This window comes from Megalobrama amblycephala, linkage group LG22, assembly GCF_018812025.1.
Source record: "Megalobrama amblycephala isolate DHTTF-2021 linkage group LG22, ASM1881202v1, whole genome shotgun sequence".
NCBI classification, from domain to species: domain Eukaryota; kingdom Metazoa; phylum Chordata; class Actinopteri; order Cypriniformes; family Xenocyprididae; genus Megalobrama; species Megalobrama amblycephala.
In genome coordinates, this window is record NC_063065.1 from 20990499 (window position 1) to 21013027 (window position 22529).

General features: G+C 36.7%; 1 protein-coding gene across 11 annotated transcripts in view; it reads left to right on the forward strand.

The window, feature by feature from the left end:
- Positions 1-22529, forward strand: part of eya1 (EYA transcriptional coactivator and phosphatase 1) — a 137201-nt gene that overhangs the window by 88546 nt on the left and 26126 nt on the right. For 5 of the 11 annotated variants that reach the window (XM_048174188.1, XM_048174192.1, XM_048174189.1 and 2 more), the window contains 10 exons: positions 5388-5515; positions 6057-6122; positions 8346-8423; positions 10369-10435; positions 10799-10944; positions 12286-12423; positions 17685-17767; positions 18154-18340; positions 20117-20259; positions 21089-21172. In XM_048174188.1, coding sequence (XP_048030145.1) covers positions 5392-5515; positions 6057-6122; positions 8346-8423; positions 10369-10435; positions 10799-10944; positions 12286-12423; positions 17685-17767; positions 18154-18340; positions 20117-20259; positions 21089-21172 — 1116 coding nt within the window. In that variant the 5' untranslated portion in view covers positions 5388-5391. Of the gene's footprint in view, positions 1-3368; positions 4062-5387; positions 5516-6056; positions 6123-8345; positions 8424-10368; positions 10436-10798; positions 10945-12285; positions 12424-17684; positions 17768-18153; positions 18341-20116; positions 20260-21088; positions 21173-22529 lie in introns of those variants that run through there. The other 6 variants (XM_048174191.1, XM_048174195.1, XM_048174193.1 and 3 more) reach the window with 6 other exon arrangements.

The following is a 22529-nucleotide window of genomic DNA, read 5'->3' on the forward strand; positions in this document are numbered from 1 at the left end:
TTGCCGAAGGCCCAATGCGTTCCGTATGTGTGCGGCCGAGCTGGAAACGGTGCGCGGTGAAAGACACAGGGTTAATTGAAACTGCTGCGCTCCAGTGTTTATGAGATAGAGACAGCGGAAACGGTTTGTGGCGATTAGCTGTTTACTAAATACAGTAGAATGTTATTTTGTTAACATGCCACTGTTGGTCTCAGGAAAACGTCGCTCAGGGAGCAGGAAATAAGGGCTGAGAAGCTCAATTGATCACGGCTCTTCTACATTCACAATTCCTTTGTGTTTGTTTATGTGTAATCAAGGAGTTTGTTTACTTGAGCAGGAGAGCAGAGGATGAGCTAAACCTGAGTGTCTTTTTTTTTTTTTTTTTTTTTTTTTGCCTTTAGGATGTTTGTGTAGATGCAGGTTTTAGTTTTGTGAATAAAAGAAAATGGGGGGGAAATAAATAAATACTGTGATATTAAAAAGTCCAACTATTTATTTATTTATTCTTTTTTTTAAGATTAAATTAATTTGTAAAGCAGTGTTTTTACAATGCAAAATTAAAAGACGGAGAAACATAAATAAATAAATAAAGGATGCATTAAAATTTAATGCTTTTTCAGTAACAATTTACGTGTTCGCAGCGTGATTGCCTTTTTTTTCTGTGACGCTGCGGTGGGGAGAATTTGATCAGATGTGTACCTTAAATCTTCTCTGATGGATTCTCAAAGCGGACGGACTTCTGGAAATAATTTAAGGGTTGAAGAGCTCGGAATTAACAGATTTAATGTAGCTGCGCTGTCCATCGCTTGAGCTTCATGTCAGATTGAACAAAATAGAACGGACAAATTGCACATCAACAAACCGCAGCACGTGTTCGGAATTTATATTTTAATAATTACACAAAATCCGTTTAAATTAAAATCTAAAAACGTAACAGATTTTTATGAGTATGTGTCCAAGTGCATAAGTGTGTCCTTTCATTTGATAATTGATCTATATTTTTATCTGCCTCATGTATTGATTATCTTGATTGGATGGTTTTCATAACACATTATTAGTATTTTACTACATTCACAATTTTAAATCCATAATTCAGTTACAAAGGGGGGAAAAAAAAACTTTAAAGCAAGTACCTGCAACAAAATTAAGCCCGATATTACAGGCACGATGTTACATTTCTCATTCTCTCCTTTATTTTAATATATAAAGTAATCAGTGTTTTGTTGGTGGTGCACATTTCTTTGCTCTATGCTCACAGAGTCCAGTGAAGTGTAGCATTTTGTAAACTGTGTCTAATTCTAGTCACATCTGTGTTCAATTGTTGTCTACATCGACATTCTTTGCATGTGGATTTATTTTTCCTGGGCCACCATGTGGATTCAGCTGACCAGCTTAAGTTGGGATTAGTTGTTTTAAAGTTATTTTGATTAAAGCGCTGTTTTTCAAAACTAGAAACTTACAACACATGTTTTGCATAGTCTATGAAATTCAAAAATGAACATGCATGTCTTGCCCTATAAAATTACAATCTTGCAAAGCGTGGCTGGAAAGCAAGCAGCAAGCACACACACTTCCAAAAGCGAATAAACGGTTTCATTATGAATTTTTGAATTTGAAAAATATAATTGACTCATTCCCTAAATTTTACACCTCATATAATTGATAAAAAAAAACAATAAATGCCAGCAAATATTTCAATCCAACTTGTTATTACATCAGAACTGAAGTATTCAGGTGAATCTCATCCATGCCGGAGCTGCTCAGACAGCCCGCGTGCTCTATAATGATCAATGTTAAAAGCCCGGCGGTGTTTGCCGATGGAAACGCAGCGCTTGAAATAAGCAAAGCGAGACAAAAAGCCGTGCAAACAGTCGTGAGTGAAGCGTGTTTGGCTTTTTTGATGACGCTTCCAACGCAGCTCTTTGTTCCTGAGAGCTTCAAAGACAGCTCAGTTCAGGTTGAATTCAAGCACACATCAAAGATGCTGAATGCACTTCTTTTTTGTTTAAACAATAAATATTTAGCAGTACAGAACAAGGGCTTGTTTTTGCTTTTAAAAGCCCACCAGCCCCTCCCTGTTCACCTGGTGAAAATCACCTGCTGGATGAGGGGCTCTGCCGTGAGACCGGCATGCGTAATGCTTCGTAAGCTGAATGCAGGCCGCGGCAAAGCTCTTTATTTCTCCGTACAGAGTCCCTCCTTCTTTACTTGCAATGAGACAACTTGTGCTGAAATCCAAAGTAATGTTCCCAAGCTTTGGATGATGTAAGGAAGGACTTTAGGGTACGAAAGTGTGTTAATGTGACTAGACGGGGTCAAGGGAAGGAAGACCAAAGGAGAATTTTGAAAAAATTGACCATTATTCATCACGACTCGGCCATTGTGGGAAGAGGGGGGCGAAAAACACCAAGACCAAACAGCTCGGGTTACTACATCATGAAAACAGCCCGGCATTAAAAATTCATGCAGGGATTTTTCAGACATTTTTGGTGGAAAGGCCGAATAAATGTCGCTTAGATCCAACAATTCGGCTCCGGTCTGATACTGGGTAATAGTGCCGCAGGTATCAGTGCAGAAGTGGATGGCAGAACGTAATTGTCAATTAAAAAAGAGGCATTTGAAGTATCATATGAAACATATAGAGCCCCATACATCCCACTCCGACTTATTGTACAAGATATTTAAGTTTATTTATATAGTGCTTTTCACAATAATGCTTTTTTTTTTTTTCAGTGCTCAAAGTAATGCCCATATGGCAGTAATATTCAGCTATAATATAATACATGTAATGTTAATAGCTAATGTCATGTATTCAGTTAAGCAGTCTCAATAAACGTGTTAAGCAGCAATTACAACTTCTCAGTGATCTCAATGATTACAATATAAAGATAATATTTGATAGTTTTGTATGTCAATCAAAACTCGGCGTCATTTGAAGTCTTCACAATTGTCAGTGCACTCAATATGTTTCCCTCTGATTTATTGTTCAGGATGCACTCAGTGGTATCTATAGTGGTGTTCCCTAAACCCTTAGGCGAAGTCCCAATCATCCCACTAACCGTCATTAGGAACTGTCAGTGTGCCTGGAGAGGGAGTGTAGATAAATTTCAGATAGTGTCAATTGCAGATGAAAGATGCTAGGGGTGTCATGCTTGACTAGCTTCTGTTCAACAAAGTCCCATCTCTCTCAGCCTTGCCCCCCCCCACACACACACACACTTCCAGAGGCAACAGCGGCAGCGACCTCGAGCAGGCGCCCCCGGCTCGCTCACCCAAAACTACCCCCCCCCCCCCAAACACCCACCCCTCCCTTTCCTGCTTACCTTGGCTAAGCCGCTTTGCATGTTGATTGGGGGAGGACTAATCCAGTTTGCAGCTGTCGTAGACCAATGATGAATCACCTTTCCGTCATTCGGCCGGGAGGAGGGAAGACCTGGAAGGAGGAAGCAACGGTGGAGGGGTTGAGCCTACAGACAATGTGCCTCTCTGTTCCATCGACTTCTCTCTTCCCATTCTGCGCGAGAATAACAAAAATGTTTTCTCAGACAACGTCTATTGTGTCACGGATGGCTCTTCACAGAGACACTGAGCTGAAATAACAAGGAGTCATATTGTTTTTAGGGTCCTGGCAGGTGGAAAAAAGGGAGAGAAAGAAAGAAAGAAAGACAGAGAGAGAGAGAAAGAAAGAGGGAGGGAAAAAAACACTATTTGACAGATGGTTGAGGTCCGTCCAGTTTCAGGTAAAAGGGAGTTGATTTGCTGCCAGCAGCATCACTGAAAAGCAACCACTTGTTTAGCAAAGTGCAACGGTTTTGCAGTGTTGAAACGCTCAGAACTTCAGGAGAAAGTGTCTGGAAGTTTTTGTAAAGTGCTGGAAGTGTGAAAGAAACAGGACAGAGGGAGTTAGAAGTGTCAGAAAAGGAAAACATTTGACAAATAAGGTTTGTGTCAGAAACTGACGTTATTTTAAAAGCAAGTCGAGTTTTAACATCTCCATGGCATGGATTATTTTTCCCTCGTTTTAACTGCGACCATCTGTAACGGATATTTTATAGCCGATCAAGAAGGACGGCTAAAAAGAGGTATGATAATCTACGCTGATAAAACGTTTCTTATTTCCTCCTCTTTGTTATTCATAAAAATCCAAATGTTTGTTGATAGCAGGGAAACGACCATTCCTAATTGATTCTGGCAGAGCGGCACGCGAGGCATTGTGTTTTTGCCGCAATTAGTGCAATAATGCTTTTCTGAAGACTGATGTGTGTTTTAGTTTTGCGGCCGCGCTCGCATCGCACACAAACACCCGTAACATACATCCGACCGCAGACGCACACTGGCCTGACCTTGCATTTGCTATGCATAATAAAATCCCGCGAGTGTGCGATGGAGCCAGTAGAATAATGTTTTCAGTGGCGTGGCCCTCGGTACATAAACAAAGAAACAATTAAGACGCTCGCCAGAGCAAACAGCATGCTTTAGTGAACTCTTCAGTCGAGGTTTGAGGCCTCGCAATCACACATCTCTCTCTCACGCGGCTCCGGCTATTGCTGTTTCAGATCAGAGATCGCTGGGGAAAATGAACGTATGAAAATTGCAGCGTGCGTTACGGGGCCAGTGGTGGTTAATTTTTAATGCTTAAAATGAGAAAGTCAATCAATCATCAGATGTCTCATTAATTGTTAAATGTGTGTCAAATGTCATTTGATGTGCCTCAGGGGAATGTCCTTGTTAAGTGTATTTCTCTGGAGAGCTGCTGGAATGTTCTTGTTTAATGTAGTTTCTTTTAAATAATAATAATGATTATTATTGTTGTTGTTATTATTGGCCTATTTTTGCTGTTATCTGTAATTATATGTTGTTCATAAAGTTAATGTATATGTTTTGTTTTACATGTAGTTAAAACTATTTTAGCTACATCAAAATAATTGCCATTATTATGGTTTTAAATATAGATATATTTGGGTTGCACTTTATTTTACAGTACGTACATTTTCAATGTACTTACCCACAAAAGTACTGAGTTGTGTAAAGTAAATACATGGGTTAAGGTTAGGTTTAGTTTAGTACCTAGTTATTACACAGTTATTACCCAGTTAGTGTTATTACTACAACAAGTACACAGTATGTTCATGCGAAATAGGACTGTAAAATAAAGCGCTACCTATAATCGTATGTATTATATAATAATTATTTTAAAAAGTTTTCATTTTAAAAGTGTGTTTTATGTAATTGTCTTTTAGTAAATGCAATACAATTTTAAAAGAGCACTTATATTTCAGATCTCCTGATGATTAGTTTGAGTGTGTGTGTGTGTGTGTGTGTGTGTGTGTGTGTGTGTGTGTGTGTGTGTGTGTGTTTGCTTGTGTCATTCAATATCATGTGACCGTCTGTGTGTCTCTTCCTCTCAGGTCTATGGAAATGCAGGATCTAGCTAGTCCACACAGCCGAGTAAGTGGAAGCAGTGAGTCCCCAAACGGTCCCAACATCGACAACTCACATATAAATAACAATTCCATGACACCAAATGGCACTGAAGGTAGGTCTCCTCAGCCTCCCGTGGGCCGTATACCTTCATTACTGTGCTACAGCACACTGTTTTTAACCTGCACATTCCCTTTGTATAGCATTTATGCTCTTGTGAAAAGTCAAATCTGTGTTAAACATCTGCAGATTTTTGCTCTGATGAATATGCAGTATGCTTGCCATGTCTTGATATTTAAATGCTTTCATATTTGTAATCTGGTCAAACATATACATTTTTTTTAATTAAATTAAATTTGAATATATGTGAATCTGTTTCCCTGATTTCATTGCTGTGATATTTTTAAATAAATGCAACAGTGAACTTTATTACTACATGAATACATTTCAAAAATGACTATGCGTGCACTATATAAACTGTAGATCTTTCTGTGTTTTCACAGATCATGTTACAGCCCATAAGAATTTTATTCAGCTCTGAAGTAGTTTACATAATGTAATCTTGACTGTGGTTTTTCTCCATTTCTGTAGTGATAAGCCCCAACCTGTGACAGTGCAGATTGTCATGTGTCCTGTCCCATTCTTTCTCCCTATAGGTGATAACATCACTATGCTTACCACAGCTGACTGGTTGTTAAGTTCTAGTTCACAGTCCGCTGCAGGTTTGTGCAGTTCTGGCGAAACAATGAAAGGACAATACTTGGCGTCATATGTGAAATTACACACGCTTTATAATCATTTCACCCCGAGGAAATCCTAACAATTCCTTCTGATTACATTCACGAATGTGAAAAGCCAATTCGACGTGCTCACATCTCTTCAACTATTGCGCCTTTCATTTGGACTCTTGTTTGGCGTTCTGTGTTGTGTTATGGTGAATCTGTTGAAAGCATGGTTTGAGACTTTTGGCTTTGACTCCAGACCGTCAATGAATGGTAAAGCTGTGGGCACGCGTAATGTGCGTTTAGCTTTTTATTTGATGTTCTGCAGGACGGTTTTATGGTTATGTGTGGTATGTGATAAGACTTGACTGCACTAGTTTCTGCATGTGCCATGCCACTATTTTCCCGTATCCCTTTGAGAAGGAGGGGTGGGGGGAGCGTTGGTACGTATTCAAACCGCTCCCCATCGACATGTGTTCTTTTGAGGGAGAGCATAGCTGCAACATGTTCGACATGACAAGCTGATGGCTACCTCAGCCATGAGGGATTTCAGTGGGCATGACTCTGTACCCACATAGTGAATTTTGTTTTCATAAATGTAAACCTCCACCCCACCCCCTCCTGAGACAGAGATGGATTCATTTCAAAGATCCGGGCCTGTCTAAACGCTGTGAAATCGTCTCCCGGTTGCCCTCATTGTAGTTCGAGCGGTTGGGTCAAACACATTTTATACACCATGCATTGCCTTGACATATCAATTATGCTGCACGTCCATGCATTCCACAGTTTATTCCTGCCATTAAATTCCACCTTTTTTGCCTGTTTTCCCTTGATGCTACATAAAACCCTTCCGGTAAGAAATCAAGTGACTAACCTTTAGAATAGATCAGTTGGCATTAAATAAAAGGTCGATTTTCAATGTAGAGAAAGTAATACATTAAATAAGACAAAAAAAAAAAAAAAAAACATATACTGTCATTCAAAAGTTGGGAGTTGGTAAAATGTTGGGGTTTGTAAGTCTCTTATGCTCATCAAGGCTGTTTTTTTGGAAGAAAAATACAGTAGAAACAGTAATAGTGTGGAATATTATTCATTTAAAATCACTGTTTTCTATTTTTAAATTTTCAGCAGCCATTTGTCAAGTCTTCAGTGTCAAATGATCCTTTAGACGTCATAATATGCTAATTTGCTGCTCAAGTTATTATTATTACACTTTAAAAAATGCTGGGTTAAAAACAACCCAAGTTGGGCTGAAAATGGACAAACCCAGCAGTTGGGTTAAATGTTTGCCCATCGTGCTGTGCAGTTTTATTTAACCCAACTATTGTTTAAAAATTACTATATGGCTGGCTTAAAATTAACCCAAAATAGGTTGGAAATTAAAAATCAGACACATTATTACTAGAGGCAACAATACTAATCAAAAGGTGAACATTTATTAATAAATGTTTGTTTAATTATTATTCATTATTCATAAACGTTCATTTATTAAACATATTAATAAATGTTAATTTCCAACATACATTGGGTTCATTTTAAGCAAGCAATGCAGTAATTTTTAAACAATAGTTGAGTTAAATTCATTTTCAACCCAACTTGGGTTGTTTTTAAGACTGCTTAATAACTTTGTGGGAACTTTAATACATTTATTCAAGCTTCTTATGTTAATAGAAACTTCAAAAGAACAGCTTTTGTTTGAAATAAAAAAATATTTTGTATTAATTTCTTAAAAACGTATTGACCCCAAACTTTATCATTCTACTTGTCATTCTGTCAGAAGTAGATTGGGGAGGTTTATTCATTTAAATAAGTGTGTTTATTATGGCTATTGTCCTTAAATCAACATCAGAGCTGTGTGTATTGGAAGGGAATTGTCCTTGTTTTATTTGTAGAAGAGATTAGCTTTAATTGTTGGCCTCTCCTGTGAGTTAGCCAGGACAGAGCTGTCGAAACCTGAAAGCTCTATTATCTCAATAGAAACCCCAGTTCATTACAAAACCCAACCTCCTAATGATCCTTTCCACATTGTGAGCCAATGAAACCATCTGGATGAGCACTTTGACTTTACAGAAGTTTGTTTTTCTGCTATGCTTTAAATTTGCACATTACTTTGAGATTAAGCAAGTTGATTTTACAAGCAGAGAGACATTTGCCTGTAGTGTGACTGACAACACGCTTTCCTAGTGCTGTGTCACAAATGCTCTGCTTTCCTTCTGTTTGCAGTTAAAACAGAGCCAATGAGCAGCAGTGAAATCGCCACCTCTGTAGCAGACGGCTCTCTAGACAGCTTCTCAGGATCAGGTACGACACGCACACACTCAAAGCTGTAGAGCTGACTGGTGGGAGATGATCCCAGAGATGGGTTACTGATAAGCAGAGGCCCAGGAAGTGTCCCTGTGGCTGCGGCTGTAGTAGCATGAGGCTCTGTCTCAGTTCCCATGCCAACAGGCGTTGAGTTATGACTCTCCCAGCCCCCCTCTTGGCCCTAATCGAGTGACACCCCATCCCCGTGGCCTTTAGATTCTATAGGTTTTAGACGCATGCTGCAAAACTAAGACTCCTAAATTGTGAAATGCCTTTCTAAACCGCAGAACTTTGGAGCGGATTTAATTTCGATAACTGTGAGACGAGAGACGTGAAGTGTAAATTGATTGATATGAAGTGCCTATTTGTATTTTATTTCTAAAAAAAAAAAAGCCAACTGAACATTTTGGAGCTACAAAACCAGCTCACTTGCATTCTGTCAAAAATGTTATACTCTCAATGGTCTATTTTCAAACTTAAGCATACAAATTTAGATGGGTCTACTCCATGTTATATACTCCTCACATTACTTACTAAGCAAATGCGAAAACTCTTCATGGAGTATTACATTCCTGCTAATTTGTCTTATTTCCCTACCTATTTGACTAAGTACCTGATACCTTTATGTTAGACTCATATAAATCATGGCTCGGACTTCTATCTCTGAGAATATGAATGAAATTAAGTCATTTGAGACTGTTTTATACTCAGGGGATGCAGTAGTGCAGAGGTTCGGTGTTTGCCCAAACCAGGTGCTGAAGTGTGGGGAAAAGGCCCCATTTTTAGAGTGCAAAGAATACAGTTACATTGACCAAGAGCTCCTTAACTAACCCTTACTTTAGATGTCACAGCCAATTATTCACAAAAGGCAAGAGAATCGCAATATTCGTAATAGCTTCAACCCAAAGAAAGACATCCAAACCCTACAAATGGTAATGCACAAAGGTTCTAGGCTTATATTTAGCAATCTATAAATGGCAATAGCCAGCCTAATAATATTAATAGTAGTAATTATTTAATAAATAAATAAATGTTTAATACTTTAATACTAATATAAAAAGTTTTTTTTTTAATATTTATATTATTGTTGTTGTTAAAAAGAAATTAATAACACTAATTACAAAAATAATTTATTGAGAACATTTACATACAATTTATTTTTATGTATATTTATTTGTATTTTAGTATAATATATATATGTATATATATATATATATATATATATATATAGTATTAAATTAAGCATAATATACAATTATTATATTATATTATATAGTAGTAATAATAAATTATTTAATTATTTGAAATCCTATATTTATATAAAGTTATACTTAAAAAAAAAAAAACATATATATCTTTTTTTTTTTTTTCATTTTTTTTTTTCATGAAAGGTACCTTTTAAGGGCACTACAATTTGAGCGCAAGTTCCCAGAATTAAGCCACGCATTCACTGGCACATCAAAAGATCTCATGTTGCTCTGAAGTGTTTGTGTGAGTTAAGTGAATGGCCCTCCGCACCGTCATTAAGGGCTGGGAACCACAGAGCCGATATGTGTCTAATGAAGGCTCCTTATGTGTACTACTTACCTGTAATCAGGCCTGCTGATTTCTCATTGTGCAGTCCACTTTAAACCCTCGAGCGTGCACGGCTATACATCATTCCCAGCTCCGTGTGTGTGCGTGTTTGTAGAGACCTTTCCATCCTGTGTAGGTTTTTATGTATACAAGTCAGCAGAAAAACGCTCCCATATTACCTGATTATTTTCCTTCATTATTGCTCTTAATTTATCAGCCTAAAATAAGGTTAGTGAAATAAATAGTGTAATGCAATGTAATTACTGTTTCCTTGGATTCCAGAAGTTCTGTTGGCAAAGAATAATATTTACCTTATTTTTTAATGTTTGAATATGTGCTTGCCTCTTTTCTTTTCAACTCTCCACAGCCATTGGAACCAGTGGCTTCAGCCCAAGACAAACTCACCAGTTCTCTCCCCAGATTTACCCTTCCAAGTAAGGCTTCTTTTATTTTTCTTTAAAAAATAAGCAGCATCCAACTTCATTTGGGCCTTTAATTAGATCCTTCTGCCAGATTCTGGACTCTCCGGCCGCTTTGTTTTCATTGATGTCTGCAGCTTGCATACTCCAAAATCTGTTGTAATTATTATCTTGCAAAAATTTCCCTCGTGATTTATTTTCCTTTCGCAATGTATATCAGCTGCTTAATGGCTAGATTTTTCTCCGTTTCACGGCTTGGCCAAATATTTATGATTAAGTAGCAGAATCACAGGGAATTTGTCTTTGAGCAAATTTCACGATATGGGCTTTTGGGTAAAACTACATGTCTCCCTTTTCTCTTACTTTGCTCTCAAATAGCAGACCCTATCCACACATTCTTCCGACTCCTTCCGCCCAAAATATGGCCGCGTACGGACAGACGCAATACACCACAGGAATGCAGCAGGCTGCTGCCTATGGCACGTACCCTCAGCCAGGCCAGCCCTATGGGATTCCAGCCTATGGTAACTGATTCAGTTCATTCTTTTCTAAGCTATAAAGCTTTGTAATCCAGGTTGTGCTTTGCTTTTCACTCAAGCAAATGAACTCCCAACCTTACAAAACATTTCTGTTTTTCCTGTCATAATACTATAGTAACTAAATTAATGGTAGCACTTTATTTTACAGTCATTTTCCTCATGTACATATTACAGTAATAACTGGGTAATAACTATGTAATAACCATGAACCTACCTCTAAACCTAACCTTAACCCCTGTAGTTACGTTATATCACACAGTATTTCCTTAGGTAAGTACACTGTAAGTACATGTAAGTGCATGTATTGTAAAATAAAGTGCAACCAAATTAATATTTACTACTGAACAAAAAATACAATACATTACTATGGAATCTTGTTTAAAAAGTATGCTAATGTTTCAGAATTTTTTACATTTATTTTAATTCATTCATATATTTATTTACAGACAGTGAAGGAAATTTGAACATCTTTATAAACTTTTTTTTTTTTTTTTTTTAATCAATTGTATCTAGCCTACTGGGCAAACATTACATTGCCTAATACATTTTCATTAGCAGGTTTATAACGCATATCTCACTTTTCAGATATTTCCTCCTTTTGGTGAAAATTATGATGTTTCTTGGTTCTTTTGATGCATTTAATTAAACTGAAAGTCATAAAATGAGACAGCAAAATTTTTGTATAATTTAGCCCAATACTTAGCATGTAGCTTTAAGATTAATCCTAAAACTTAGCTAACAATGTGCTGATCACTAAGATTAGGCTAACGCTTACCTCAGCCCTTAGTAGCTCCTTTTCCCACCTTCAGTCGAAACTTGGGACTCTGCTGACCTTTTGTTTTGCGTTTGCAGACTCAGTAACTCCTCCTGACAGTTGCTAATTTCATGCTAGTTCGACAGATATGGGAGATATAAAGATTTCAGATTTCATCGTGTACACACTGAGCCCAACTTGAGCTAGAAATGTTTTTCCAAGGGTTTGAACGCTGTGAAACCTTTGCGAAAATATGCGCACAGATAATGTTGTTTAGGTAGAACAATCTCGAATGTGCTCCCGAGAGTTCACGTGTTTGTTTGAGTGGAAGCAAATCGCAAACCTGCATTGGGCCTGATTCAATCTAATCAAAAAACAGGTTTGTTTTAACTCTGACCAGCAAATTCTTGGAAATCTGTGCTGAGTTTGGCGCAAACACTTCAATACAAAGGTTGCTTGAACCATGGCCCAGTGCGAAACAAGCCACCGTTATCTTTTATTCTTGACTGACGTGGAAGGAGTAACACTGAGGATTGTGCATCATATTGCTCTGGTGTCACTAACTGATTTAGGTCCATTGTGGGCAGGCATCAAGACAGAGGGCGGACTGACCCAGGCCCAGTCTCCAGGCCAGAGCGGCTTCCTCAGCTACAGTTCCAGCTTCTCCACGCCTCAGACGGGACAAGCACCCTACAGTTACCAGATGCAAGGTCAGGATCACCCTCTTTTCTTTTCCTTTTCTGCTCTTGCCGGTGGAGTGACAAAATAGAGCCGTGATTCCTCTCAGGCCCCCTTCAAAAGAGGACACAATTAATGGCAGACACGGACCAATTCATAACATCCCCGAGCAGATGGTTCTATTGGGTTGTAGTTGGACACAGTCTTTTTTGCATTAGGCCTGAAGAGAAACAACACAGATGGAAAAAATCCCTTTTTCCTTTTTAAGACCAATCTTTTTCTCCTTCGCGCTAAGCCGTGTACGTTCTCAAGTATGTTTGCTTAAAAAGGAACACCCGGGACTCTCGTCTTTGAGGTCAGTTCATGGAAGTCACACTTGCGTACTGGGAATTAAACGTGCATAAGGCAAATTGCCTGCCACCCAGTAATTTTTTCTAAAATATTGTCCCAGCTCCAAAGCCAACAGTCTTTTTCTTTCGTTCTATTTCTCCCATCTTTCTCCCTCTAGTGTTTTCCTTCGAGCCTCCAACAGTTAGCGCTGGTTTGAGCTCTCTAATCTCCAAATAATGTGTGACAGTAGAAACATCTCCACGTTTTTGAAATCTCTCCAGAGCATCTCACAATAAATAATGTGACATATGTGGTCTGTGGAAGCTTCTTTTCCATGCCTCATAAGTAGAAACTTTTGGTTTCTGCTGATGCTGCTTCAACACCAGGGTTGTAAGTGTTGCCCTGTTCCAACCGCAGAACTTTAAAGGCCTGTTCACACCGTTCAAGTCCAATGAGACTAAATGTCATGAAAGTATAGAATCCAAAGTATGCATCCAATCTGTTCACTGTGTCTGATACCAAATTTGAGACATGTTTTGGAATAATTTAAGATCTTGTTTAGCATCCGAATGATAAAAAATCAACCTAGTTGTCAAATAAAAGGCCTTGAATCCTCATCTCAATAGGATATTTTGGACTGTAGAGATGTATTGTTTCATTTTAAAATTTTGTTATGAATGACTTATGTTTATATTTGGTATGAATAGTCCTCAAATGAATAGTTCACTCAAAAATGAAAATTATCCCATCATTTATTCTCCCTCATCTCATTCCAAGCCTATGATCATCTTGGTGCAGCTCTTTTCCAAAAAAATAAGACCATGTCTGTCAAAATTCTTTTTTTTTTTTCACCAAAAATAACAGCATGCAGGTTTGGAATTACATGATGGTGAATGAATAATAACATAATTTTAATTTTTTGCATAAAATATCGTCTCACAACGACACTGCATTGAGTTTATTGTAAGTCAGAAACTGAGGTGCCTTCAGTCTTCCTTTCAAAGCCCATGCAGCCATAAACACATTAGCCACTAACTGCAGAAGCAGATGACAGATGACCATTAACCAGGCCAGTCTGTCTCTATTGGCTTCCTCTCTGTGCCTCATCGATTAGGCAGGTCTGGACTCAGAGGATGAGACTCAACACGGTAGCCAAATGTAGACCCCCCCATCTATACGATACCAACTGCTGTCCCATAACCCTAGTAGAGCGAGCCTGTACCCAGCTGTCAGAGGGAATACAATTAAATTAATGTTTTTTACAGTGCTCTTTCATGTCTAATGGAACGGCTCTGGCTTCCTCTGATCACGATCCAGAAATGTAACACAGAAGAACCTTCCTGGCTTTAAAATGATGAGGTCTGGAGTCATCACACATTGTGGGATTATCATAAATATCACAAAATATTGAGAGAATATGGGAATTTTAACACTCTGACTATTAAAGATATAGTATATAATATAAATAAATGAAACATCCAAGCATGAGCTTTAATTAGTAAAGAAATAATAGTTTTCTGTCATTTAGCTGAAATTTAATGCACTCTATGCCAATGAATTTTGAATCTTCTTGACAGCATTTCACACCTGTTTGAGCTTTGCTTCCTTGTCCATAAACATAACGACTGAATAGTAGAGCCAGAGAGGGGCTTCTCTCACTGATTTTCACTAAGAGTAGATGATAATTACAGCAACAATTGGGCCTCCCTCCATTCTGCACACCGTGTGAGAGGAGCAGCAGACTGCTTTTTAAAGAAGCCCATCTGGACTTGATCGCTTGCTCCCTAGAGAGGCCTACAAAACTTCTGCTACAAATATTGTGCACTGATGATAGACATAGCCCATGGCAAGAGGACTGATCAAGCACAGCAAATGGACTCCCAATTGGAGTGGCCATAAGGAGAGCCAGTGTCTCGTCTTGAGTGAACTAACTGGAGCAAGACAGAGCAAAGAAGGGGGGGAGGAATGGGGGAGTTTTTTTGCCCCTGGGAAAAACCAGGCCTCTCCCCAGCATGGAGTCATTCTTTTGGGACCGGAGGGGGTCTTGCTTGGCTTTTATGTGGCTCCGGACTCTTTCTGGAGTCAACTGCTTTCCTACAAGTCCTGGCTTTTATGACTTTTTGAACTGTGGATTTAGCTAATTTGTTGTGCAATGGGAGTTTGATGCGTCTCACTTTAATTGATGGTCCATGTCTGGAGAGGAAGTCACAGCTTTTAGAGCACCTCTTGCTGTTCTTTAACAGAAAACAAGAGTTAAAAAAAAAAAAAAGTAAAAGAAACAAACTTGCAAGTTAAGCCAGACAGTAGTCCACAAGTAAATCTGTTGTATGTTTGTTTCAGTCTGAAGCCCCCCCCCCTCTACCCCACCCCTCATTTTCCAGAAGACAAGAAGATGAAAGACTTTGCTTCTGTTTTTCTGCCGAACAAATGTCCAGTTACCATGTTATGTTAGTTAGCAAAAGAAAACATCTAGGAAAATGTGCTAAAATTTATTAAAAGGAATATTCCGGGTTCAATACATGATGAGCTCAGTCTACAGCATTTGGGGCTAAATGTTGATTACCACAAGAAAAAAAAAAAAATTAATTGTCCTTCATTTTCTTTAAAAAAGCTAATTTGAGGTTACAGTGAGGCACTTACAATGGAGGTGAAAGGCGCCCATTTTTGGAGGATTTTCAAGATTTCTCATCATTTCTACAATAGAGTTATTATAGTTAAATAAAACTAACATTATTACAAATTGTTTTCATTAATTGAAATAAACCTGAAATAAAATAAAATATAAATATATGAAAAACAAACTTAAAAAAAATTGAAAATTAGAAATGTTGCCTTTGAAAATGTAATAAAATAAGTTTAATTTGAATTACTAAAATTACTAAAACTAAAATGTAATTAAAATAAAGTTAAACTCATAAAAATGGCAAAATCATATAGCTATATATATATATATATATATATATATATATATATATATATATATATATATATATAATGAAAACTGAAATTATAAAAATAAAAGCTAATTCAAATTATTTATAAATATTAAATCAGTATATAAATAATACTAAAATAAAATGCTAAAATACTAAAATTACTAAACTAAAACGTAATTAAAATAAAGTTAAACTCATAAAAATTGCAAAATCATATAGCTATATATATATATATATATATATATATATATATATATATATATATATATATATATATATATATATATATATATATATATATATAAATCAGTATATAAATAAATATAAATATAAATAAATATAAAAATAAATATAAATAATACTAAAATAAAATGATTTTAAAAATCATGTTAAGACATGTTAATCATGTTAATATTATTTGCATCTGGTGGCTATACTATTGAAACAGTAAGTATTTTAATGTTTACAAACTGGCCCTATTCACTTCCACTGTACCTGCCTCACTGTAACACAAAGGGACTATTCTAAATAATTTTCTGTTGTTTGAGCTTGTTCTGAACCCAGAATATTCCTCTACACCAGTTTTTTTTTTTTTTCAATTTCAATGTGATTTGAGAAGTTTGACTCCAAGAAGCACCTTGAAACACGACGTACCTCCAGGCTGTCCCGGCCCATATAACTCATGTCATGTATGTTATTAAGTCATTAGATGCTATCTCTCCATAGAGAGATTTAATTACCCAGAAGGTGCTTCTTTGAGCAGCTTGAAAAGAAGACAGATATGCATATTCATTGAGGCAGGATGTCAGGTAAAAAAGACCTCCCATCTCCCTCCCCCACATTCACAACAGTGGCACTATGTCTGTCATTGTAAAGGTAGCGATGGATGAAATAATAGACCCAACCCCCTTTCCTCTTTCTTTCCGACCAAGCCAAGATCCAATCACTGATATGGAGAGAGAAAAGATAGAGCCACTGTTATATCCCACCCACCAACACACACACACACACACACACAGATACACACACACACACACACACACACACACACACACACACACACACACACACACACACACACAGATACACACACACACACAACCCCTCATGCCCCTATAGTACCTGCAAGGCTTTGTCTTAAATGCCTTTGAGGTAGTTTAGGTCATGCTTGGCTCAGCCCCCATCTACAATTTAAAAATGTCATTTATTTTGAAGGTTATGTTACATTTATCGCCCTTAGAATTATATCTCTTACATCAGATGCAAACAAAGGCTGTGTCTACACTAATCTGGATACATTTGAAAAGCATAATTATCTCTATGTTTTGGCTCTCCGCACTAAGGCAGCGTTTTTATCCTGCAAAAGGACAAATATGCTTTTTTAAAGATGGTGTCCCAAGTGGATAACTTTGAAATGCCATTTTCACGTTGTAGTGTGGATTGTGCAAAACAGCGATATTAAAAAACAGACACATGCTTAGTCATGTGGCATATATTGTACCCATATGCTTATACCAGTATGTCTCAGCTATGTTATATTCCATTTCATAGTGTTGCTAAAGATAAATGTTACTTCGTACAATCTTCATATGACATTCCTGCAAAGATGGCAGACAATTTACTGCCAGTTGCTGTCCTGCGGCAAAACTTGAGAACAATTGCATTTTAGACCATAAGGCGATCGAGTGCGATCTGGACGCACCAGTAACTGGTGGGATATTTTGCTAATAAAATGATTGTGCCAGAAGAATAGAGAATTTTAATATGTCTGGTCTCTTTGTATCATGTCAGTGAGCTTTTATAATGTTTTATGCATGGGCAGTAAGATGATTTAAGTGTTTTCCCATGTTTCAGTATGGACGAGAAACTTTTGGAAAACGCGAGTGTTGTACGGAGAGCGTTTTAAAATGAAAACACTGTTTTCAAATGTATCCTGATTAATGTCGACGTAGCCAAAGCCTCATTCAATTCAATCTTTCTGTGTTTTGCATTGTGATTGCTCACCGTTTTGTCTCTTTCTCTCGTAGGAGGCAGTTTTACAACAACTTCAGGGCTGTACGCTGGAAGCAATTCCCTCACGAACTCAACTGGATTCAATAGTACACAACAGGTAGCTGTAATTGAATTTCTATCTCTGACTATCTAAGTCTGTAGCACACGTTGAAATTGTATTTCCTCCATTTGGCACATGCACTCAGTGCTTTTTTCCTTCCTCCTGTAAGTCTTTATAGAACATGTGTACGCTCGCATATTACTCACATGATATGAATCACTCTAAATGTCTCGACCACTGTACGCAAGGATTACCTCTTGCTCTTTTCGCGTATGAATTATGCCACGAGCGGAGGAAAAAAGAAAAAAAAAGTGAAGACAGATCTCTGTCCAGATGTAGCACACAGGAGACATATGTTCACATTTACGTTTTGGAATCTGCGCTGTAAAGTAGCAGCATTGTGTGCTGCTATCTCACATTACCGCCTTGATGTCTTTCTGCAGGACTACCCCTCCTACCCAGCTTTTGGCCAGAGTCAGTATGCGCAGTATTACAACAGTAGCCCCTACACCTCTCCATACATGACCAGTAATAACACCAGCCCCACCACACCCTCCACCACTGCCACCTACACCCTACAGGAACCTCCATCAGGGATCACCAGCCAGGCCCTCTCAGAGCAACCGGCAGGTAAGAGCGTTTAGTTTGGGGGGGAAAGGGTAGGGAATAATAACAAAAAGTCCTTAAAGTTGCTGCAAAGACAGGATGTGATTGGCTGATTTTGCAATACTAAACACTGGTGGTGTACTCTTAAAAAAAAAAAAAAAAAAAAAAAAAAAAAAAAAAAAGGAATTTTCCATGTTGATTTTCCATAGGAATTTTACCCATATTTGAATTACACATTGTGTTTTAGGAAATTGCCAGCACTTTTTTTTTTTTCTGACCATATGACACTTCTGTAGCTTATTATTATTTATTTAATTGTTCATTTTCTGTTCTGAATATCAGTATTGTTGTGATTACATGTAGATTACCTGTGCTGTCATCTAAGGGATAAAAAAAAAAACTTTAAAAATTATCTAAATAATTTTATACATTTATATTTCATAAAAATATAAAATGTATATTTATTTGAAATATAAATGTATAAAATTATTAAGATAATTTTTACATTTTTATTATTATAAAGTATAGAAATATTAATTTTAGATTTAATACAAATCTTTAGCAAATTTTAGCAAATCTTTAGCAATTTTCAAAATGAACATCCTTTATTCATATTATATATTTTATATTTATAATAAATTGTATTTTTATAAAATATAAATGTATAAAGTTATTAATATAATGTAGTCATTTTCAGTTACTTCAAATAATGTTGTTATATGCATTATAATTTTATATAATATATTTATATATTTTGAAAAAACCCTTATAATATTAATATTAATGTCTAATATTAGAGTATTTCTTATATCTATCTGCTATTTTTATTAATATATTTTATTAATTGTGACCATGGACCACAAAACCAGTCATAAGGGTCATTTTTTTTTTTTGAAATTGAGATTTATACATCATCTGAAAGTTGAAAAAATAAGCTTTCCATTGATGTATGGTTTGATAGGACAATATTTGGCTGAAGATCTGGAATCTGAGGGTGCAAAAAAATCAAAATATTGAGAAAATCACCTTTAAAGTTGTCCAAATAAAGTCCTTAGCAATGCATATCCACTCATAAAAATAAACTTTTGATGTATTTATAGTACGGATTTTACAAAATATATTCATGGAACATGATCTTTACTTAATATCCTAATGATTTTTGGGATAATTTTGACCCATACAATGTATTGTTGGCTATTGCTACAAATATACCTGTGCAACTTATGACTGCTTTTGTGGTCCAGGGTCGCAATTATCAGCCACAATGTGAAAATAATTATCAGATTAACAAACAAGACGTTGAAATCACATAACTTACATGCTTGATACAATATTGCTGAAAATAGTTTGTAAAGAAACCAAAGCATGCGTTTCTAAGCAGCGCACATGCTGCAAACGCAGACAATCAGATACAAACGATGCAACATTCCATTGTCGTTGGTCTATATATCTATACTTTTGAAACGATGCTCAGCCAATCAAAGTCGTGGACCGAGCTATTATAATATATACAGTATTTCATTCATTCAAAGCTTGTAAACCCAAAGTTTTCTTACATTTGCCTTGTCGTGTAATTAAGAAAGGATGATATAGTGCATAACACCCCCATTGCCATTACTAAAGCTTAAATGGTATCTAGGGTATAAGCAGATCAGATAAACAGCATGATATTAGAGCATGTGGGCAGCAGCTACAGCACTGAGCACTAGATGAGGTAAACGGATCCAGCCACAATGTGAAGGTGAAAGCCTTTTTTATTTTCCTCTTTTGATATACTTTTGCCTTTCTTTTTTCCTGCAGGAGAGTACAGTACAATCCACAGTCCATCAACCCCCATTAAAGATTCAGATTCAGATCGATTGCGCCGAGCTTCGGATGGAAAGTCACGTGGCCGGGGAAGGAGGAACAATAACCCATCCCCACCTCCTGACTCTGACCTTGAGGTATTGGACCACTGCCGCTCTCTCAGTGCATCTGACTGGAATGGCAGTGATGGAATTAATTACTATCCCGAAACTTTTTTTGATAATCTAGAAGTGTCTGTTCTGCTTTACCTTAAAAACAATGCATCGACACGTTTAAAGAGTGACACTGAGTGCGTTTACATGCTCAATCTTACATGTTACAACATGTAAATGCCCTAAACAGAGTTTTTTTGGTGAAAGCTTTGTTTTGCATGCTTCGCTTTGCATGCAAACGCCTTAATAGGCTTTCTGTCAGTTTATTTAGTGTGCACGTCACATGTTTGGACACGAAGACCAGAGAAAAACCAGATCATTTCAAATCTCTTGTAAACAATTTTCTTGCATTTTTAGAACGAGCAGAGTTCTGAAAGTTGTCAGCATTTGGTTGTGCATTAGAACTCAAAATTAGAGTTCAGTTTGATTTTGAATCAAAAAAAAAAAAAAAAATCTGTAGAAGTGCATGATTTATATTTTCTTTTCATTAACATAACCTGAATCTCAAGAAGGTTTCGGCCCCATTAGCGAGTTGACATCATAGCATGTTAACAAATCTAGTTAATTAGTTTGTTGGTATTGATTGTGTTAATGCATCAGGGGCAGGGGATGGATGGTCCGCTGGTGGTTCTTCCCGCAGTCGCGGGGTGCTATGGTGACCATCAGTGCTGTATATCCACCAATCCCAGGGCACATGAATCTATGCACCCTTCTTATTGACAATCGGGCACATGAATCTATGCACCCTTCTTATTGACAATCAGATCATCTTGCATGCTGAGTGAGCCATTGATTTTGCTCTTTCTTTTCTCAGCGCGTGTTCATTTGGGACTTGGATGAAACAATCATCGTTTTCCATTCCTTGCTCACAGGATCTTACGCCAACAGATTCGGAAGGGTAAGTGATGTCTTGTAAATGCAAACACAGGCAAATATTGCGGCAAAGTTTAGAAAAATACACAGAAAAGGGGTCTGTTTGGGTACACCGTCCAGCTTCGAGGAACTCAGAGTTCAGAGTAATTGTTTCTTTTTTTAATACGATCGTCGAGGCCTCGCAGGCATTCAGCTCGGCCTGCAGCTGTCAGAGTTATGTTGCTGGTACAGGCATGGATTACAAACCAGTTGCACCGAGAATGTCCATTGACACTTCTTAAGGGTTTTTTGTCCTTCAGAAATGTTTCATTGTTAAGTTTAATTAAGTGTTTGGCGAAACTGACCTTTAAGTGTGGTTAATGTGTTGTAGCGAAGTTGATGAAAGTTAAGAAACGCTTTCTTTAGGTTTAGATTTGTATATATACAGTCAAACTAAAATTTATTCAGACACGATTAACATTTCATTCATTAATACAGTTTATTCACTATAGTTTAAAAAAATGGTAATAAAATATGACAAGATCTCAGAGTTAAACTGTGTCAGAAAAAAAAAATAATCTTAATTATATCAGAAGCAAAACATGGTCAGGTCAAAGTGTCTAAATAATTTTTGGTTCCAAATTTTTTTTTATCAATTTTACTGGTAGTCCACTGTATGAAGAATAAATAAAAAATGATATCTAGTGTCTGAATAATTTTTGGTTTGACTGCATATACCAGGGCTGTATTTATTTGACCAAAAATGCAGTAAACACAGTAATATAGTGAAATATTACTACAATTAATATAAACGTTTTCTATTTTAATACATTTTCAAATGTAATTTGATGTCAAATGAATTTTTAGCATCATTACTCCAGTTTTCAGTGTCACATGATCCTTCAGAAATCAAAATCTAATATGCTGGTTTTCTGCTCAAGAAACATGTTTTGTAACATTGTCCATGTCTTTACAGTCACTTTTGCATCAATTTTAGGTATTTTTGCTGAATACATTTTTAATTTCTTAAATAAAAAACAACTTACTGTCCCCAAACCTTTTGTAGTGTATAGAAAAGATAGAATATTTTGTGTGTAATGTATAAAATATGTATATAGTATGTAGAATCGATATTTTTGCCTTTGTTTATAGGATAATGTTATTAAGACATAATGTCAAATTTAGCAGGTTCAAAAGGGTTATGAAGATGCAATAAGTACTAGTTTACTTCTGTGGTCATTGTATTTGTTATTTTATATAAACCATCATAAGCTATATTTGAACTTTCAAAACAAACAATTTGGGAAGTACGGCGATCTGCAATTCTCAGGCTTCGTCAATGATCTCATGCTTTTATTTAACTTGCGCGACTGCTCGTTCAATTCACCAGATTATATTTTCAC